Below are 20,150 nucleotides of genomic sequence, written 5' to 3' on the forward strand. Positions count from 1 at the left end.
CAAGTGGTTTGAAGAGGAAATTGATGCTTTGTCTTTGGAACTTGATAAGTCTGGGGTACTGACTGGATTCTTGTCATTTCTGGTGTGGTGTCCCAAAATGTATAGGTCCCCTTGCTAATGTTAATGATCTATTAATATATTATTTTGTGATTCAGTCTTATGATAACTGTGAATTTTCAGAATAAACCATTCCTAATCACGCCTGAATTAGAGTTTGGAAGAGGAGAAAAACGCCACTAAGATCCATGACGCTGCAGCTGTTTCTGAATTATGGAGATAAATAGTTCTCTATGTCACTAGTCTTAGACAAGTGGCCATTTCTTTTTTCGTAATGGACGTGAGATGAAGAAAGAATAATTTGTTCAATGTGTAGCAAGCACACTTTACTGGTAGCACACAAGCTGAGGAGAATGCAGTGACACGACTCATATATGAGCACCTACTATGTGCCAGGCACTGCGTTAGGCTCTGGGGATAACTCAAAGAATAAGACAGACAGGACTTGGAGCTTCCAGACTAACGGAGATGAAAAAAATTAACTTACAAATAAAATAACTACAAAGTGTGGCAAGAGCCATGAATGAAACAAACATGGGAAATAAGTGCAGGGTGCTACTTCAAATCTAGATTTTTAGGGAAATGTGCCTTAAGTAGGTGACATTTACTTCAGTTGACTCTTAAAGGATGAGGAGTTGGTCCTACCAAGATTAGGGGGTGTGGCTGGCCACTGATGATCCACCAAATTGTTTTGTGCAGTATTTGTTCCTGAAAAGTAACGGCAGGTTGAATAGCTCATATTGGTATTTCAAGAGTGGCACGCCCAGGGTTGGGGAGGTATTGGGAGTGGTCTGCCCTCATGAGGAGAATTTTATCACTGACGTTGCTTCAAATTGCGTGCATGTGGTAATAATAAAAAGTAGACTGACATTTAGTCAGTTTTACTATGATTTTAAAATTTTTTACAGGCAATGCCCCTGTTGTGGGATGAATGAAGATGTGTCCATGTCCTAATCCCTGGAACCTACAAACTAGCAGCTTATATGATAAAAGAGTAAATGTTACCTTATGTGAAAAGATAGATCAAGAATTTTGAAAATGTATATCAGATGATCTTTTTAGTTGATCTGAATGCAGATATCAGACTGAGAAGTTAAGTTACCCAGTTCTTAAGATAAATAGGTACATATTTTGATAGAGTTGTAACTGTAGAATTTGATGCTGTGTTGAGAGAAATGTTTCTTATTTCTAAGTTTGCTTACACCCAAGTAACTTAACCTAACTTAAGCTACATGCCTGGCCTATGTAGACATTTTGTATTTCCATTCCTGTTGTACAAGGAGGCCTCCTGGTAGCTCATGCTGGCCGTCTCAAGACAGTACTACAGTCCTGGGCCTGGTCACAAGTTTTGTTTCAATACGGACTAGTGTTAAGGACACTCAAACACACTGAGCAAACTCATTAAGTCTGGCAAATGACAAAATTCTAGTGTTTAAGAATATCTGCCAATTAGGGTGTCTGGGTGGCTCAGTCAATCATCTGCCTTTGGCTCAGGTCATGTGATCCCAGGCAGGGTCCTGGGATTGAGTCCCTCCTGCTCCTTGGAGAGCTTGCTGCTTCTCTGTCTCTCTCTCTCTGTCTCTCATGAATAAATAAAAAAATAAAAAATCTTAAAAAAAAAGAATATTTACTAATTTAATGAAGAATGAGAAACTTTGTATGCTATTAGTCTACTTTCTCACCTTAAAGGCAAGTCATGTATAATATGAACTTATGTTCAGAATATAGCTAGGTGATGACATCATAACAAGCAGAATAATTCTGATGAATGTTTTTATCTCTGCAGTAGATAGCCTTGAGATGACCTTCAATGAGAGTGTAGTATTCATACTTTCCTGTGATCCTCTCCCTTCTTCTGTAGATTGAACTCATTTCTTCCTTTTTTTAAAAAATATATATATATGTTTTTATCATTATTTATTTATTTATTTGATAGGGAGAGAGAGCACAAGCAGAGGGTGAGGCAGGCAGAGGGTGAGGGAGAAGTAGTCTTCCTGCTGAGCGAGGAGCCTGGTGGGGGACTCAATCCCAGGACCCTGAGATCATGACCTGAACCTGAAGACAGAGGCGTAACCGACTGAACCGCTAGGTGCCCCTTGAGTTCTCCCTCTTGTTCTATGATTGAATCTGAGGGAAGACAATTGTGTTGTGTGCTGCCGTTGGAGAGACCTCCAGTCAACAGCCTGTGAGGTACTGAGGTCCTCTGTCCAACAAACCATAAGGAACTGAATCCCACCAAAAACCACATGAGTGAGCCTGGAAGCAGATGCTCCCAGTAATTTCAAGAGAGCCAGAGGCACCCAGCTAAGCAGCACCTGGATTCCTGATCCTCAGAAATGATGAGATAATAAATGTTTGTTGTTTTGAGGCACTAGGTTTGGGGTAAATTGTTACACAGCTATACATAACTAACACAAAACCAATCACATAACTTTTGAAATGCTAATTTTAAAACACCAAAAGAGAATGGGTGGGGATAAAATTGATATGTTGTAGCTTTCATGGCTATACTATTTATTTTCTTATAGGTTCTTAGGCATTCCAATCACACTGACCAGATTCCCTATTAGTGGTTAATTTCATCCGGTTTATGTGGAGTCTTACCAGTTTTATTCTTAGGGAGTGACCTTTTATACAACTTCTGGATGCATTTAATTATGGACTCCAACAAACTGAGAATACGTCCTGACAACTAAATACTTATGGATTCATTCAAACATAAATTCATTTCATCTACTGGGAACTCAAAAAGGAATCCAAAATGGCAGATAAATTCTCTTGGCTTTTTTTTTTTTTTTTTCCCCATGTTCATAGGATAATTGGATGTTGAACTCATTCATTTTTTTAAAAGATTTTATTTATTTATTTGACAGACAGAGATCACAAGTAGGCAGAGAGGCAAGCAGAGAGAGAGAGAGGGGGAAGGAGGCTCCCCGCTGAGCAGAGAGCCTGATGCGGGGCTCAATTCCAGGACCCTGAGATCATGACCTGAGCTGAAGGCAGAGGCTTTAACCCACTGAGCCACCCAGGTGCCCCAACTCATTCATTTTTTAATACTTTCTTTTAGGGGCGCCTGGGTGGCTCAGTGGGTTGAAGCCTCGGCCTTCGGCTCGGGTCATGATCTCAGGGTCCTGGGATCGAGCCCCGCATCGGGCTCTCTGCTCAGCGGGGAGCCTGCTTCCCTTCCTCTCTCTCTGCCTGCCTCTCTGCCTGCTTGTGATCTCTGTCTGTCGGGTGAATGAAGAGAATCTTTAAAAAAAGAAACAACTTTCTTTTTTTTTTTTTTTTAGTAAAAGGAATAAATGCTCAATGTACAACATTTAGAGAAAACAGAAAAGCAAAAGAGAAGAAAGTAAAAGCCAACTCTGCACGTGCTATTTGAAGAGGACTGCTATTGAGATGGAATGCACTACTGCTTTTAGCTGACATTTGCCTTTTTTCTTCAACATAATAAGACTTTTGGTCGCCATTAAAAGTCTGAATTTTAAACAGCTTCTTGGACTGGTGGCTCTTATCTATCGGCTTGTTCAACTTCAGCACCTGTCTCATCCTAAGTTGTTTTTTTTCAGAACTACCGGCCACCTTCATCATGAAGTCCCATGAGTTTTCCCCATACAGATTCAGGGTTTTCAGCATCTTCACTTTTCAAACAAAGACATTATGGAGTGGAGGAACAGATTGGCAAGCCTCTTCTATGTCTTTTCCAGTGCTGCCTGGAATCAGTTTATTGACCACTTCTTTCAAATCATTGGTTTGCTCCTCTCAGGTCATGATTTCCATCATCTTCCCCTGGATTTGGCAGAACTGTTGGTGCTTTAGTGGGAGAGGTCTTCCAAATCTGATTATTTGAGTTTTTTCTTTTTTTCTTTTTTTAAAGAAGGCTCCAAGCTCAGCGTGGAGCCCAGTTTGGGGCTCGAACTCATGACCATGAGATCAACACCTGAGCTGAGATCAAGAGTCCAATCCTTAACTGATTGAGCCACCTAGGCGCCCCTGATAATGGAGATTTTTAGTAAAACCAACAACAAAATAGATAGAGAAAATAACCATTGGTAGTCTTGACATCAACATGGGCTTCAACCTCAGTCTGCCATTTTTGATCATGGAGCACATTTTGTCACTGGTAAAATCCATGCCATGGAAGTTAGTCAGGCAGTTTTTGCCCTGAACATCCTCAGTAATTAGCTTGGATTTTCTAAATGCAACTTCATCGTTCTGCAGATCAGCAAGGCTTACTTCAAAAACTCCACCCTTGAGGCCATCAAATGCAATTTTCATTCCTTGAGTGCTCTAGACTAGTGTTTTTATTTCTTATATTGAACACAGCTGGTGCTTTCACATCATACTATATTTCTAGAAAATGGATTAGCCACTTTCTTCTTGGCAACCTTTTTGCAGCCTTTCATAAAGTGCTTGCTCTTACCTACCACCATAGTGTGGCTCAGACAGCCAAAGGGCTATTTGTCTATCATTTCAAAAACTGGGAAAACACTCTATTCTTGGTTAACTTGCTAACTGATTTCTCTGAAACTCAGTTTCTTTAATGAAATATATCTGAGAGTTTATCTTGATATATCTAATATTTAGATATTTGGTATCTAACATTTGGTATCACTAACATTTGATATTTGACACCACTGACTAATATTATAAACACTATACTCAACAACTTTGTGTATATTATCTTATTTAAACTTCACTACACCTTGTGAGTTAAGCACTAATATTACTTCCTTTTTTCAGCTGAGTAAACTAAGCCTTAGAGAGGTTAAATAATTTGCCCAAGCCAGGTCACTAAGCTAAGCAGTTTCAAAATAGAGATCCCATCTCATTTTTGTCTGACTACAGAATATAGACTATTCTGCTGTAGTTTTCTCCCTCAAACTTTTCCCATAATACTTTTCATAAAAGCAAAATGTCACTTTGTAAAACTTTCATATTTAGAAAAGTTGTCATATTCCAGTTATTAAAAGACTAACCTAATTTACCCATACCTCTGTTCAATTCCTTTGAAAGTTTTTTGAAGTTAGTGCCTCTAGGCAAAAATATTAAGATCTAAAGGAAATATACATGAATAAAATTCTTTCCCTGCTGAAATAAAACAGTGGATGTTACTAGTGATTTGCCTCATTTTGAAACTGGAACTATCATCAGAAAGCCAATTTCTATTTATATAAAACTACATAATATTGTTTCTGATTATTATTTCTGTAAAGTTATAATCAATTGTTACCATTGAAAAACTCAAATTTTATCAGCTAAATTTCCTGCTGTGGTATACTTTTATTATAATGAAATAAAGGGCTAATCAATCTGGGAAGAATGAGCAGAGATATACAATCATTACATGTTAGAATGGGAAAAAATTTGGAGGCCTCTTTGCCCATTCTCCTATTTTAGAGAGGAAAAAACTGAGGTCTGGAGAGTTAAATATTTCTAGATCTCTTAAGTTGTCATAGTACACGAAGTATAAGATTAAAGGTGTATAAAAAGTCATTTCATTTGATAATTAAGACAGTCTTGCAAATATATTTAACCAAGTTCCAAAACTGAATCAATAAGAGAAATGGATTAAAAAAATAAAACAAGGGGTACCTGGCTGGCTCAGTTGGAAGAACGTGTGGCTTTTGATATTGGGAGTCATGAATTTGAGCCCCATATTGGGTATGGAGATTATTTAAATAAATAAACTTTAAAAAATAAAATGAAATGAAACAAACAAATGACACCCAAATAACAAAAAGCATAATACCTGGTACATTAAAAAATGTCTAATCAATATTTGTGAATGAGCAAATGAATAAAAAGATTTTATTGCTTTCATTTTTCAAGTTCCCTCATAGTCTTTGAATGCATATTTTATACGCAACAATAATGTGTATATAGAATTTGTTACTTTGCTTTTTGCACTTGAATTATAGTGTCAATATTTTCCCATATCATTATAAAATATGACTATACCCTTTTAAAGTACCTATTGAGTTACAACACTTCTGAGATTCCCAAATGACTGTTAACCAGGGTGAACCTCAAATTGGGAGTCTTCCCTCATTAAGGAATAAAATACAAAAACATATTACTTTAAAAATTTTTACAAAATAATGAAAAAATATCTAACTCTTTCAAAAGGTCATTTCTAGGAATTTGGAGGGGCCTGTGCACTGAAGGGCCCTGAACCTTCATTAGCTTCAGAGTATACCCTGCCTCTGTTAATAACAAGACACCATCTTCACAGTGGTTGTGATACAGCATGAATGTTTTTTCAGAAGTTTACTAAAGTTTTAGAAATGTATATTACGGGGCACCTGGGTGGCTCAGTGGGTTAAAGCCTCTGCCTTTGGCTCGGGTCATGGTCCCAGGGTCCTGGGATCGAGCCCCGCATTGGGCTTTCTGCTCAGCAGGGAGCCTGCTTCCACCTCCCTCTCTCTGCCTGCCTCTCTGCCTACTTGTGAGCTCTGTCTGTCAAAAAAATGGATAAAATCTTTAAAAAAAAAAAGAAAGAAAGAAATGTATATCACTTTGATAGTGTTAGAAATTCTTTCTATCCAGCCAATCTGGCATCTATTTCAGGCCCTGTTATAAACTTGGTGGCTTTCAATTATAAGCAATTCTCTTAACTAATTCAGGCCTCATATTCCTTATCTCAAATTCCTTATCAAACAGACTTAGTATCTATCTTAAAAAGTTACAAATGAAAACAAAGATAAAATACTTGGTACAGTTCCTGACACATAGTGAATGCTCAATAAATATTAACAACTAGGATTATAGCAATAGTTAAAACACTAACCTACTTCCTATCACCATTAAAACTTCCCACATTGGGGGTGCCTGGGTGGCTCAGGTAGTTGGGTGTCTGCTTTCAGCGTGGGTGGGGATCCCAGGGTCCTGGGATTGGTCCCGCCTTGGGCTCCCTGCTTGGCGGGAGGCCTGCTTCTCCCTCTCCCTCTGCTGCTCCCTTTTTTGTGTTCTCGCTCTGTCAAATAAATAAATAAATAAAATCTTTAAGAGAAAAAAAACAAAAAACAAAAAACTTCCCACATTGACTGTAGGTAAAATAAGCTGTAAAATGGATTTCAAAGGATTGTACAGATTCAATTTTTTATTACTTTAATTTTTTTAAAATGTTATGAAAAGTAATAACTACATAACAGAACACTTGGAAAATAGAGAAAAGGGGAACAAAAGCATCCGTAATTTTACCAGACTTGTTATAGTTTCCTGTTGTGTTTTTCTCCTTAATGCAGATGCTATTTAAAAAATGTCTGAAATAGGGGCGCCTGCGTGGTTCAGAGGGTTAGAGCCCAGCACCATCGGGCTCTCTGCTCAGCGGGGAGCCTGCTTCCCCCTGTCTTTCTGCCTGCCTCTCTGCCTGCTTGTGATCTCTGTCTGTCAAATAAATAAATAAAATCTTTAAAAAGAAATGCTTGAAATAAGAATACCCAATTATTCTCTTTTCACAGAGGTTTGATATTATGGCATCATTGTTTTCAAATACATGGCACATTTCAAACATTTTATATAAAACTTTTAGAAAAATCAGATGAAAGAAAAGGTACATATTCTCATCCCGTATTTCCATACTTATTTTTAAATATTCATGTTTTTACAAGGTTATGATGGTAGCATACATAGAATTTAATATTCTGCATTTTTTCTTATGTCATATCACAAGCCTTTCTCCATGCTGCTACATGCTATTAAGGCAACATTCATAGTAACTAAAGCACCTGAAGCCAAATTTCCTAAAATTCATTCAACTGTATGTGAAGAAAGTAAGGTAGGCTAAGGTGTGGTAAGTCAGAAACTCAGAGTAAATGCTTTTGGTTTGCCTGCAACTGTAATGTAGAAAAGGGAGAAACAGAAGTTAGAACTCAGGAATTCTTGCCTTCCAACTAAATGTCTAAGTCAGGAAAGGAATCTAAAACCCTATCAACATAATTCTAACTTGTACATGCACTTTTATTTCTTTTTCAGTAGATGAGAAAGTGATGGAATACTACTCAATGGGAAAGACTTATTTGTCACAATGTTATTATTGGGGTTTAAGTTTTCAAAATTAGGTAAATGTACTCCCCATCACACCCTAAATGGGTCTTTCTTCAAATTTTAGCAAGGTGACACAAATCCTTCACTATAAAGAACAAGCCAATATCTGGTCATGGTTGTCTGAATTCCCCGACATATGCTGTTGTAAAAAGGTTTTTACCTTTTAATTCTGCTTTTGTGTTGATATTCACTAATTTCAGAGCACAGATTTTTCCCTTAAAGCTTCTTTGTTCCTTTAATATTGTCCTGCCATAATAAATCCAGCCATTTTATTTATTTATTTATTTATTTGGGATGTTTATTTATTTTCCAAAAGATTTTATTTATTTATTTGGGAGAGAGAGACACAGTGAGAGAGGGAATACAAGCAGGGGGGAGTGGGAGAGGAAAAAGCAGGCTTCCCACTGAGCAGGGAGCACTATCCCAGGACCAGGGATCATGACCAGAGCCGAAAGCAGACGCCTAAGGAATGAGACACCCAGGCACCCCAGAATTTTATTTTTAAATAATCTTCACACCCAACGTGGGGCTCAAGCTCACAACCTAAGGTAAAGTGTCACATGTCACTGACAGAGCCAGCCAGGTACTCCTGGAGCCACATTTTAAAAACTGTAAAATATACACGGAGGAAACAATCCGTAGGTCCATTGCCAAATGAATGGATAAACAATATGGGGCATATACATACAATGGACTATCATTCAGCTTTAAAACTGAAGGAAAATTTGATACATACTACAATACAATGAACCTGGAAGATGGGTTAAGTGAAATAAGCCAGACACAAAAGATTAGATATTGTATCGTTTGACTAGTATGAGGTATCACAGAGACAGAAAAGAAAATATTGGTTAAAAGGGAATGTGGGGAAGGAGAAAAGGGGAATTATGGTTTAATGGCTGCAGAGTTTCAGTTTGGGATGTAGAAGTCCTGGAGATGCACAGTGGTGATGGTTGCACAACAATGTGAATGTACTTACTGCCACCGAACTGTATATTTAAAAATTGTAAATTTAGGGACGCCTGGGTGGCTCAGTTGGTTAAGCAGCTGCCTTCGGCTCAGGTCATGATCCTAGCGTCCTGGGATCTAGTCCCACATCGGGCTCCTTGCTCGGCGGAGAGCCTGCTTCTCCCTCTGCCTGCCATTCTGTCTGCCTGTGCTCGCTCGCTCTCTCTCCCTCTCTGACAAATAAATAAAATCTAAAAAAAAAAAAAAAATTTTTAAAAATTGTAAATTTAAAAAAATCCCCCTAATGTAACATATACTGAAAATAGTATAATATATATATACATACTCGGTTTAAGAAGTAATTCTAAAGCAAATACATGTGTCATTACTATCTAGCTCAAGAAATAAAATATTATCAAAGGGTACCCCTGTGCCCCTCCTCAACACAACCCTTCTCTTCCTTCCTGAGTAATCACTCTCACTCACAATGTTCCTAACATCAGGCTGTGATGTGATAATGCAGGATAAATTAAACCAACATTACAAGAGCAAGAGTATTTAAATTCCATTATTTTCCATACACGCAAAATTTTTTTTTAACTTAGTAACTTTTAAAGTGCCCTTTCGCTCTTGAAACTTCATATTCTACAATTTATCTTGGTTCTGTAGTTGACCTCACCTGGGTTAACAACAACAACAACAACTCAACAACAACAAAACTACTTCACTGTAGATTGTAGATTTTCATTCCTCCCGCTCTCCCTTGCCTCCAACTACAAAGAAACAATGATTTAAACCCTTTGTGCCCTCTTAGAAAATTACACAGATACCCCATTGTGGAACCCTATAATCCCTTCGTGGAAAGGAAAAGATTAGCATATGAATACAAAGCAAAATGAATCCAGAATACAAAATGATCTACGGGATTGTGAAGCGCTTGTGTTCTTTAAAAAAAAATGTATTTATTTCCTCTTTTTGTATTGCCCCTTTAGTGGTCTCAGGGTTAAGGGAACTGAGCTTCTCCTCTGGTTACCCGGAAAAGGATTAAAAAAAAAAAAAAAAAAAAGCCAACAGATTCTAGGAGGTGCAAAACCCAACAGATGGCTCCCCGAGCCAGTGGAATTGCCAGTGGAATCGCCAGTGGAATCTGCTACACTCGACGTGAGTTTGCTTGCGGGTAAGGAGTGTAGAAAGTGCCGTTCGCCGACTGCGCGGTGAAGGAGAGAAAGCGACAGAAGAGAGAGCCATAGTGCTGACGTTGAAGGCCCGGCCCTGTGAGGTTGCACAGGGTAAGTGGCGTTGGCCAAGAGGCTGTGGCGAAGGGGAAGGAAAGAGGATTTGGGCTAGGGGCGGGGCCTGTGGCCCAGCGTGGCTCCTGATTGCTGGAGCGTCGCTGCCAATCTCGCAGGATCGCTCGGTTAACCAGTGCGCTGGCTAGACGCGCTCAGATATACTGAGTGAGCCCCGAGAAGCAGTCTCAGATCCTGACGGTGCAGCAGCCCGCAGCCTCAGCCAGGGAGTCCCAGCCGCTTTCAATGGAGGAGAAGCCCGGCCAGCCACAGCCTCAGCACCATCACAGCCACCACCATCCTCACCATCACCCCCAGCAGCAGCAGCAACAGCAGCAGCAGCCGCACCACCACCACCATTATTATTTCTACAACCACAGCCACAACCACCATCACCACCACCATCACCAGCAGCCTCACCAATACCTGCAGCATGGAGCCGAGGGCAGCCCCAAGGCCCAGCCGAAGGCGCTGAAACATGAGCAGAAACACGCCCTCCAGCAGCACCAGGAAACGCCGAAGAAGAAAACAGGTCTGGGAGGGAGGACGAGTGGGGGAAGGGGAATGGGGGTGGGGGGTAGGGGAGATGGGGGTGGGGCTGGATGTGGAAAGCGCGGACGCGGTCGGAGCGGTGTGTGTGCGTGTGTGTGTTTGTGTGTCTCTGTGACCTGCGGGTCTGGGGAAGCCCCCTTCCATTCTCCCAAAGCCCGGGCTGGGCCGCGGGGTTTGCAGCGCCCTCTCCTTCCCCTCAGCACGGGAGAGGCCCAATCAGGCCAGTGTGACCTTCCCGGCCCCCGCCAGGGCTGGAGGGAGACCCGGAGGGTCGGCCTTAGAAGTCTAGCCTTATTATTCCTTTCCCGTTTACCTTCCTGAGGCCCCGGAGGAACCTTAATCTGGTGGCCCTGAGTTGGGGTGACCACAGCTCCCCCCGCCAGAAGCCTTCCGGGTGTAGCTCAAGAAGGCCTGGCGAATCCCTACTCGGGTGGTGTCGCGAGACCCTTTTGCAGGCGGCGAGGCGAGGGTAGGTGGACAGAGTTGAGGAAGTGTCCTCCCTCACTCGCCACCCCAAGCCCACCTGTGGCCTTGGGGTTCCCCGTCTGGGGGGCGGCCGGGACCCCTCATCTCTCGAATCATTTGCACCTCTAGACGCCCCCTCTTGGGCAGCGGACCCCGCAGTCTACCCTCACGGCTCCTCGCGAGGCCGGCGCCCCGGGCCCGCTCCCCCCCAGAGCCGGCGCGGCTGGAATGTTCTCTCCTCCTCGCGGGGCCGCTTCCTGTCCGCCATGTTGGAAGCCGATTCCTGTCACCGACTCCGGCCCACTGAGGAGCGGAGGGGGAAGGGTGTCGAGGGGGCTCGGCGCGGCGGAGCTGGGGGTCTCGGGATCCCCACCCGCGGCCGCCTTGCCACCCGCACTGCGGGGGCGCCGTCGCCCCCAGCCCGTGGCCGCCCCTCCCCCCGTCGCCAGCCGGGTTGTGTAACCCGGTGGCGGCCGCGCGGCCCCGGGCGGGTCCCTGGGGTGAGGGGCGGGGGCGGTTGGGGTGGGGGAGGGAAGCGGCCACGAGGGGAGCGGCCTGCACCGGGCCCCGCGCGCCGGCGGCCGCGTTTCCCGCTCCCGGGTGCGGCGGGAGGCGCGGGCGGTCCGGGAGAGGAGCCGGCCTCGAAGTGGAGCCAGGAGCAGGAGGCCGCGGGCGGCGGCCGCGGCGCTCCTTGGGGCAGGAGGGCTGGCGGGGGGGGGGGGTACATTTTGGGTAGAGGCGGTGCCTGAAGGCCGGGTGGGGTACCCAGCGGGAACCAGGCTCCCCGGTCACGAGTTTTTCTGCCACAGGAACCTCGTCTCCTGCCAGGTTCGCTCACGACTCCGCCTCTCAGGCTTTCACTTGGGCCCTTTCCTTCTAACAGCTCATTTTTTACAAAAAAAGCTTGTTTAGCTCTCTCAAGCCCCCCAGCATTTACTTTCTGGGCTTGGGTGGTGATTTTGAGGAGCGAGATTAGAAAAATGATTGGATGGGGTAGCGGGCGAGTTTTTTTTTTGACCCCTGTTTCTTGTCCTTAAAGGAGAAACGAGGTGGTTCATCCATGCGGTTGGTTCACTACCATCTTGCCTTGGACGAGGCTTTTTTCCCTGTAAAAAGGAAAGGTGTTTTCCTACTTTCAAATTGATGCCGAGCCCCAAACTCTTGATTTGAACAATGTTAAATTGAGGGTAAAAGTCATTTTAGAAAACATTTGAGAAGAAATGAACTTTAAAAGTTTGTGACCAGGCAGATTTTTACAAATTAAAGGTTCTTTATAAATTGGAAGAGAAATGAGTGAAGGGAATGGTGAGAAAATGGATGTTAAACCCAGCATATCAGATGTGATACAAACAGTTACTGAGAGCTGGAGAAAAAATACTGTTCTGTTGAAGATTTAATGTAATTTGAAGACTGAAATTGGAATGCCAGATTTTCCGCTTTTGGGGGTAGGGACATCAGGTGTGCAGTAGAAATGAACATAAACGTGTATTGGGAATTAATCTTAACGGATTTGGAACAGTTTGAAAACTATAAGAAGATATACATCACTAAATGTTTTAACCTTAGGTCTTTTTCAGTTTAGAGGAAAGAAAATCTTTATCGTGGTTGCTTGGAATATAAAGTAGTATTACTGTTCAGATTGGAAAATTTTATTTAGTTGGTCAGGTATTAATATACCCCACCCCTGCAGGAATCGTCTCTACATACAGAAGAGCCCCTGAACCATTCATCCTCCGGCATTCTTCAAAGTAGTATGTCTAATCCAGGAAGAGGATAAAGAGGGGAAACTGGGCTTAGCGATTTTGAGAGAATGTAAACAATTTGGGATGAACAGTTTTCCATGTGTGGCCTGGTCACGGTACTGTGGCGTCAACATGTATAATGCTAATTTACTAAGAAAACCGAGCATTTTTGAAATGTGTCTGTAATATGTTGAAGTGGGCTTTTATGACCCATTACCCACAAACCTATAAAGAGGAACCCGTTTTCTTTTTCCAGAAGAGGGCGCAAGAGAGGGCCAAATGTGTTCAGTAATTTGGGTTTCTAATCCAAAAGCTAGATTTATTAGGACTGAAGTTTTGCAGAGTCCATTTAAAATAGGGTTAGATGCTTTAGCATGGCAGACCTGAATAGTGAAAGTGCAAAGAGCCCTTTGATTTCTCTCAGTGATTCTGTGGTATCTGCATTTTTTCTTAAATACCTAAGTTTTTTTGTTTTTTTGTTTTTTAAAAGATTTTATTTATTTATTTGACAGAGAGAGATCACAAGTAGACGGAGAGGCAGGCAGAGAGAGAGAGAGAGAGAGAGGGAAGCAGGCTCCTTGCTGAGCAGAGAGCCTGATGCGGGACTCGATCCCCGGACCCTGAGATCATGACCTGAGCCGAAGGCAGCGGCTTAACCCACTGAGCCACCCAGGCGCCCCTTAAATACCTAAGTTTTTAAAAGAAAATGTCTCTTACACACTTTGTGTAAGTTTCTATAGAAAAAAATTTTAAAGACTTTATTTGAGAGAGAAAGAGAGCATGATGGGGTTGGGGGGGGGGTGCTGAGGGAGAGGGAGAAGCAGTCTCCCCACTAGACCAGGGCTCTGAGATCATGACCTGAGCATAAGGCAGATGCTTAACTGACTGAACCACCCAGGTGCCCCTGGAAAAAAACTTCAGTTAAATGAGAAATGTTTTTTGTTACTAAAACTTGGGAGTGGAAGTATAGTGTTTTTTGAGCTGTTATTAAATTGTTAGGTGATTCCTGATACTGGAACCACTAAATATTAGTAATTTCAGGAAAAACTATTCTGGTTCACTTAAAAGTCTTGGCTTTGGTTCAGGTTAGTTTGGACATTGGATTTTTTTTTCCTTAAGATTGCTTACCTTTGAGAAAGTTATGACTAATAGGCCCAAGAGTACAAAATCTTTGTTTGGCCTGTTAGCATGAAATGGTGTATGTAGTGTTTTTTTTTGTTTTGTTTGTTTGTTTTGTTTTAGTTTAGGGGTACACAGGTAAACTTGGATCTGTTAAAAACAATGAGAGCCTCTATTTAGGAACTTGCTGCTTTTCTAAAGAAAAAAAAAAAAAAGAAACTTTCAGAAAACATCCTAAGGAATGGTCTCTTCTTTACTAGTAGTTTCATAGTTAGAATTTTTCCACCAAAAGTTTGATTTGATTGGCTATCCAAAAAACACATTCAGCAGTCAAAAAAATTTAAATACAACTCTGCAAAAGAGCTTTAACAAAATAAATTTTTTGTGGTACAAGTTTTGTGCCACTGCATCTTAGGAACGATTATAGTCTTGAGTTATTTTCTGAAAGTTAATACAGTAGGAGAAAATGCCTTTGTTCATTCGTAGCATCCTTATCTTTTTCTCTGATACGGAATGAGTGCCTTAAAATTATAGTAAATCCTGTTGTGCATCTTCCCAGACTGTTCTGTTCCACATCAAATTATTTTAAAACAATGGTTCTCACACTTGAAAAAAAAAAAAACCAAGGGGTGCCTGGGTGGCTCAGTGGGTTAAAGCCTCTGCCTTCGGCTTAGGTCATGATCCCACAATCCCGATGGAGCCCCGCATCCCGATCGAGCCCCGCAGGGAGCCCTCTTCCCTCTCTCTCTCTGCCTGCCTCTCTGCCTACTTGTGATCTATCTCTCTGTCAAATAAATAAATAAAATCTTTAGGGGCACCTGGGTGGCTCAGTGGGTTGAGGCCTCTGCCTTCGGCTCAGGTCATGATCTCAGGGTCCTGGGATCGAGCCCCGCGTCAGGCTTTCCTGCTCAGCAGGGAGCCTGCTTCCTCCTCTCTCTCTCTCTCTCTCTCTCTCTCTGTCTGCCTCTCAGCTTACTTGTGATCTTTGTCAAATAAATAAATAAAATCTTTAAAAAAAAAAAACCAAAAACCTTAGATCCGTTATGCTTTTAAAATTCACAAAGAGCTTTTACTGTGGGTTATGTATCTATTGATGTTTACTGTATTGGGAATTAAAACAATTTCAAAACAAGAATATACAGCTCACATTCCTTTTAGCCTTCACAGGCTAAAGACCCATAAGAATGAATGAATAAAAGTGACAAAGGCAAATTATTTAGTATTCTGATTGGATGCCCCTCCCACAGTCCCCTAAAAAACTCCCTTAAATGAATTTGTGTGTATCCTTCTGTTATGTATCTGTTTCTAATTACTTGACCTCAAAATGCTTTTGGGAACATTTCATAGAAAGATGGATAACTAATATCACTGTTTAACTGGTAAGGAAATGGGAAAAAACTGTTGTTAGCCTAGTTGAATAACGTATGGTAATAAACTGTTTATGGCAGTTGAAAGTCTGAAACTTGAACACCATAACACGTTTTAAAATTAAATACCTTTCAAGGTTCCTGGGTGGCTCTGTCATTAGATGTCTGTCTTTGGCTCAGGTCATGATCGGGGTTCTGGGAACAAGCCCCACATTAGGCTCCCTGCTCAGCGGGAAGCCTGCTTCTTCCTCGCCCACTTACCTGCTTGTGTTCCCTCTAGCTGTATCTCTCTGTCAAATAAATAAAATCTTTAAAAATAAATAAATTAAATAACTTGCATTGTAGTTTTGTTAGTAAATAATACTGCATCACTTGTAGGCAGTATTACATAGTAATAGGAAACTATGTCATAGGCAGGCTGTAGTTGACATTTCCAGTTCTTTACTTTGTGACTTGGGCAAGTTAATTTCTCTGAGAGTCTTCTTACCCAGATATAAAATGAAGAAAATGTATCTTAAAAGAGTTAGAAACATTGGTACATAGGTATTTTGGTTTCATACATAAATAGTATGATCTAATGTCTGGGAAATGTTAAAATAAATTCAAGACTAGTATAGAAAAATTTTACAAGTATTAGATTTTTCTTTAGCAGAATGCAGTAGAAACTGCTTATGGTGACTACCAGCCATAGAAAGGGATATATATATATATATATATATATATATATATTTTTTTTTTTTTTTTTAAGATTTTATTTATTTGAGAGAGAGCACGAGCAGCGGGGAGGGGTAGACAGTTGTCAGGGGAGAAATAGACTCCATGCTGAACAAGGAGCCTGATGATGTGGGGCTCAATCCCAGGACCCTGAGATCAGGGCCTGAGTTAAGGCAGATGTTTAACTGAGCCACCCAGGTGGCCCTAGAAAGAGATTTTTTAATTTTACTGTAATACATACAATTAATGTATCAACATAACTTGATTTTTGCCCAGAGGGTAGCTCTGCTCTTAATTGTAAAGGAAATTTTACAACAGCCTGTGAGAACAATGGGTAAGTTGATTGTTAGATGAGAGAGTATGGCATACAGTTTAAGAGGTCTTGTTCTTCCTGACCTCAGACTTTGGTTTGAATTCCAGCTTGGTTCAGTCTCTTGCTTGGTAGACTTCACGGGGCTCACAAATGTTTTCTCGTAGTTGTGAAATAATAACAGATAGTCAAGCTAATGCTCCTAGCATAGTGTCTTTAAATGTTAGGTACTATTGGGGTGCCTGGGTGGCTCAGTGGGTTAAAGCCTCTGCCTTCAGCTCAGGTCCTGATCCCAGGGTCCTGTGCTCAGCGGTAAGCCTGCTTCTCTTCCTCTCTCTCTCTCTCTTTCTCTGCCTGCCTCTCTGCCTACTTGTGATCTCTTTCAAATAAATAAAATCTTAAAAAAAAAAAAAAAGTTAGGTACTGTTGTAATCTGTATATTGTAATTGTTTAAAAAAAAAACCTTTTTTTCCCCCTCTAGGCTATGGTGAACTAAACGGTAATGCTGGAGAAAGAGAAATATCTTTAAAGAGCCTGGGTTCTGATGAAGCTACCAGCCCTATTTCCAGGGTCCTCAATGGCAACCAACAAATTGTAGACACTAATCTGAAGCAGACTGTAAAGGCCAGCACCTTTGGGAAAGCAGGAATTAAAACCAGGAATTTCATGCAGAAAAACAGTATGGACAAAAAGAATGGGAAATCTTATGAAAATAAATCTGGAGAGAACCAGTCTGTAGACAAGACTGATACAGTAGCAATTCCAAATGGTGTTGTAACAAATAATTCTGGCTATATTACTAATGGTTATATGGGCAAAGGAGCAGATAACGATGGTAGTGGATCTGAGAGCGGATATACCACTCCTAAAAAAAGGAAAGCTAGGCGCAATAGTGCCAAGGGTTGTGAAAACCTTAATTTAGTTCAGGACAAAATAATGCAACAAGAGACCAGTGTCCCAACCTTAAAACAGGGACTTGAAACTTTCAAGCCTGACTACAGTGAACAAAAGGGAAATCGAGTAGATGGTTCGAAGCCCATTTGGAAGTATGAAACTGGGCCTGGAGGAACAAATCGAGGAAAACCTGCTGTGGGTGATGTGCTCCGGAAAAGTTCTGATATTAAACCTGGTGTGAGCAGCAAAAAGTTTGATGATCGGCCCAAAGGAAAGCATGCTTCTGCTGTTACCTCCAAAGAGGACTCGTGGACCCTATTTAAACCACCCCCCGTTTTTCCAGTGGACAATAGCAGCGCTAAAATAGTTCCTAAAATAAGTTATGCAAGCAAAGTTAAGGAAAACCTCAACAAAACTGTACAGAATTCTTCTGTGTCGCCATCTTCATCTTCATCTTCTTCGTCATCTACTGGGGAAACTCAGACCCAATCTTCAAGTCGGTTATCCCAGGTCCCTATGTCAGCGCTGAAATCTGTTACTTCGGCCAACTTTTCTAATGGGCCTGTTTTAGCAGGGACTGATGCAAGTGTGTATTCTCCAGGGGGTCAGCCACTGCTAACTACTGCTGCTAATACTCTAACACCCATCTCTTCTGGGACTGATTCAGTTCTCCAGGACATGAGTCTGACTTCAGCAGCTGTTGAACAAATTAAATCTAGCCTTTTTATCTATCCTTCAAATATGCAAACTGTGCTGTTGAGCACAGCACAAGTGGATCTGCCCTCTCAAACAGATCAGCAAAACCTGGGGGATATCTTCCAGAATCAGTGGGGTTTATCATTTATAAATGAGCCCAGTGCTGGCCCTGAGACTGTTATTGGGAAGTCATCAGATCATAAAGTGATGGAGGTGACATTTCAAGGGGAATATCCTGCCACTTTGGTTTCACAGGGTGCTGAAATAATCCCCTCAGGAACTGAGCATCCTGTGTTTCCCAAGGCTTATGAGCTGGAAAAACGGACTAGTCCTCAAGTTCTGGGTAGCATTCTAAAATCTGGGACTACTAGTGAGAGTGGAGCCTTATCCTTGGAACCCAGTCATATAGGTGACCTGCAAAAAGCAGACACCAGTAGTCAAGGTGCTTTAGTGTTTCTCTCCAAGGACTACGAGATAGAAAATCAAAATCCTCTGGCGTCTCCTACGAACACTTTGTTAGGCTCCGCCAAAGAACAGAGATACCAGAGAGGCCTAGAAAGAAATGATAGCTGGGGTTCTTTTGACCTGAGGGCTGCTATTGTATATCACACTAAAGGTAACTCTTTTTTTCTTATATAAAGATTCTTACTGGTCGATTTAACTTATATTTATTAGCTGGTGTATTAAGGGTGAATTTTGGAAATTACTATGAGATTGTTTAAGAATTTGTGAACTAAGTTGACAGTAACAGTGGATAAAGCTGCTGATAAACTAATTCAGGGTCTCTGGCAATAGTACTATTTTGAAGAAAAATTTTTTTTTTCAACTTAAAAGCATTTAAAAAAATATATATATACAAGTGTATTTGACTTCCTACACTTAGTTCAAAGAGTGAAGAAGGGTGGGGTTGTGCCTAAAGGGATGACATATTTTCTCTTAGGTTGTTTTTAAAATTTTTCTTTGAACAGATGTTCCTTCTCCTTTGCTTTTTATATCATAACGCTTCTTTATTAGTGAGCTCACTTGATAGTTCTAATATGTGTAAAATGAGTAGGAGCAGCGTTTTTGAGGAGGAGTCCAAAAAGATGGAGTGTCAAACTATTTTTTCTTTTACACAAAGGAATAATGGGTGCTGAATGGTAACTGGAAAATAATTTTGATAACTGCAACAGCAAGCCCAGTTAGCATTGTAGAACCAGGCACTTGGAGTCTGTACTTTTCATAGCCCTGAAGCCTGTGTTTAAAAAAGGAATCAGATATCTTTCAAGTTCCATGCCCATAACTTTTTTTAGAATATGGTTTCTTGGTGTCTTATTTTAAATTAAAATTAATTTATTTCAGAGAGCGAGGGTGGGGAGGGACAGAGGGAGAGGGAGATACACAGACTCCTGCAGGGAGTCCACCTCTGGGCTTAGTAGGACCCTGAGATCATTATCTGAGCTGAAATCCGGAGTCCGGTGCTTATCTGGCTCTGCCACTATTTGTGTCTTAAAAATTTGCTGTATGGCATAACTTATTTAAATACCTACAGCAAATAACAAGGCTTAGTGAATGATGTTTACAACCTTGATACTTTTGAGAACAGTAGTTTTCAGTCTTCCGTTTCCATATTCCCCTCCTCCCCTAACAGAAATCTATACCCCATGCATGCATACACACACCTAAGATATGCTGCACAATCCCATTTTTAGTATTGGCTCATTTAGGCAGTGACCTGGAACTGCAGGGAAGGGGCAGCATATCATATAGTGGGGATGAGGTAATTCCCATATTCTCCCTGGAAGAATCACTGCCTCGGAGATGAATAACAAAGCTATTTATGTGACTTTTAAGCAAATTGCCGCCTCTGCATACCGTACCTTATCTGCAAACTGGAAGACATTAGTAAAATGAACAGATGTCCTTTTACTATTTTTCTTCCTTTTAAAAATGGGAGTAAGTAGTAGTA

At 41.3% G+C, this 20,150-nt stretch overlaps 1 protein-coding gene and 1 pseudogene across 1 annotated transcript in view; one reads left to right on the plus strand and one right to left on the minus strand.

The window, feature by feature from the left end:
• Positions 1-3,541: 3,541 nt before the first annotated feature.
• Positions 3,542-4,490, minus strand: LOC111151644 (annotated as a pseudogene).
• A 6,036-nt stretch (positions 4,491-10,526) lies between these two features.
• LOC111151341 (NUFIP2, FMR1 interacting protein 2) overlaps positions 10,527-20,150 on the plus strand; it is a 32,421-nt gene continuing 22,797 nt past the window's right edge. Inside the window, exons 1-2 of the mRNA XM_022509284.1 lie at positions 10,527-10,875; positions 17,094-18,818. Of these exons, the coding sequence (XP_022364992.1) occupies positions 10,590-10,875; positions 17,094-18,818 (2,011 nt within the window). The 5' untranslated portion in view covers positions 10,527-10,589. The remainder of the gene's footprint in view (positions 10,876-17,093; positions 18,819-20,150) is intronic.

This window comes from Enhydra lutris, unplaced genomic scaffold (genome assembly GCF_002288905.1).
Source record: "Enhydra lutris kenyoni isolate GAN:26980312 unplaced genomic scaffold, ASM228890v2 scaffoldscaffold26, whole genome shotgun sequence".
In the NCBI taxonomy this organism is placed as follows: Eukaryota; Metazoa; Chordata; class Mammalia; order Carnivora; family Mustelidae; genus Enhydra; species Enhydra lutris.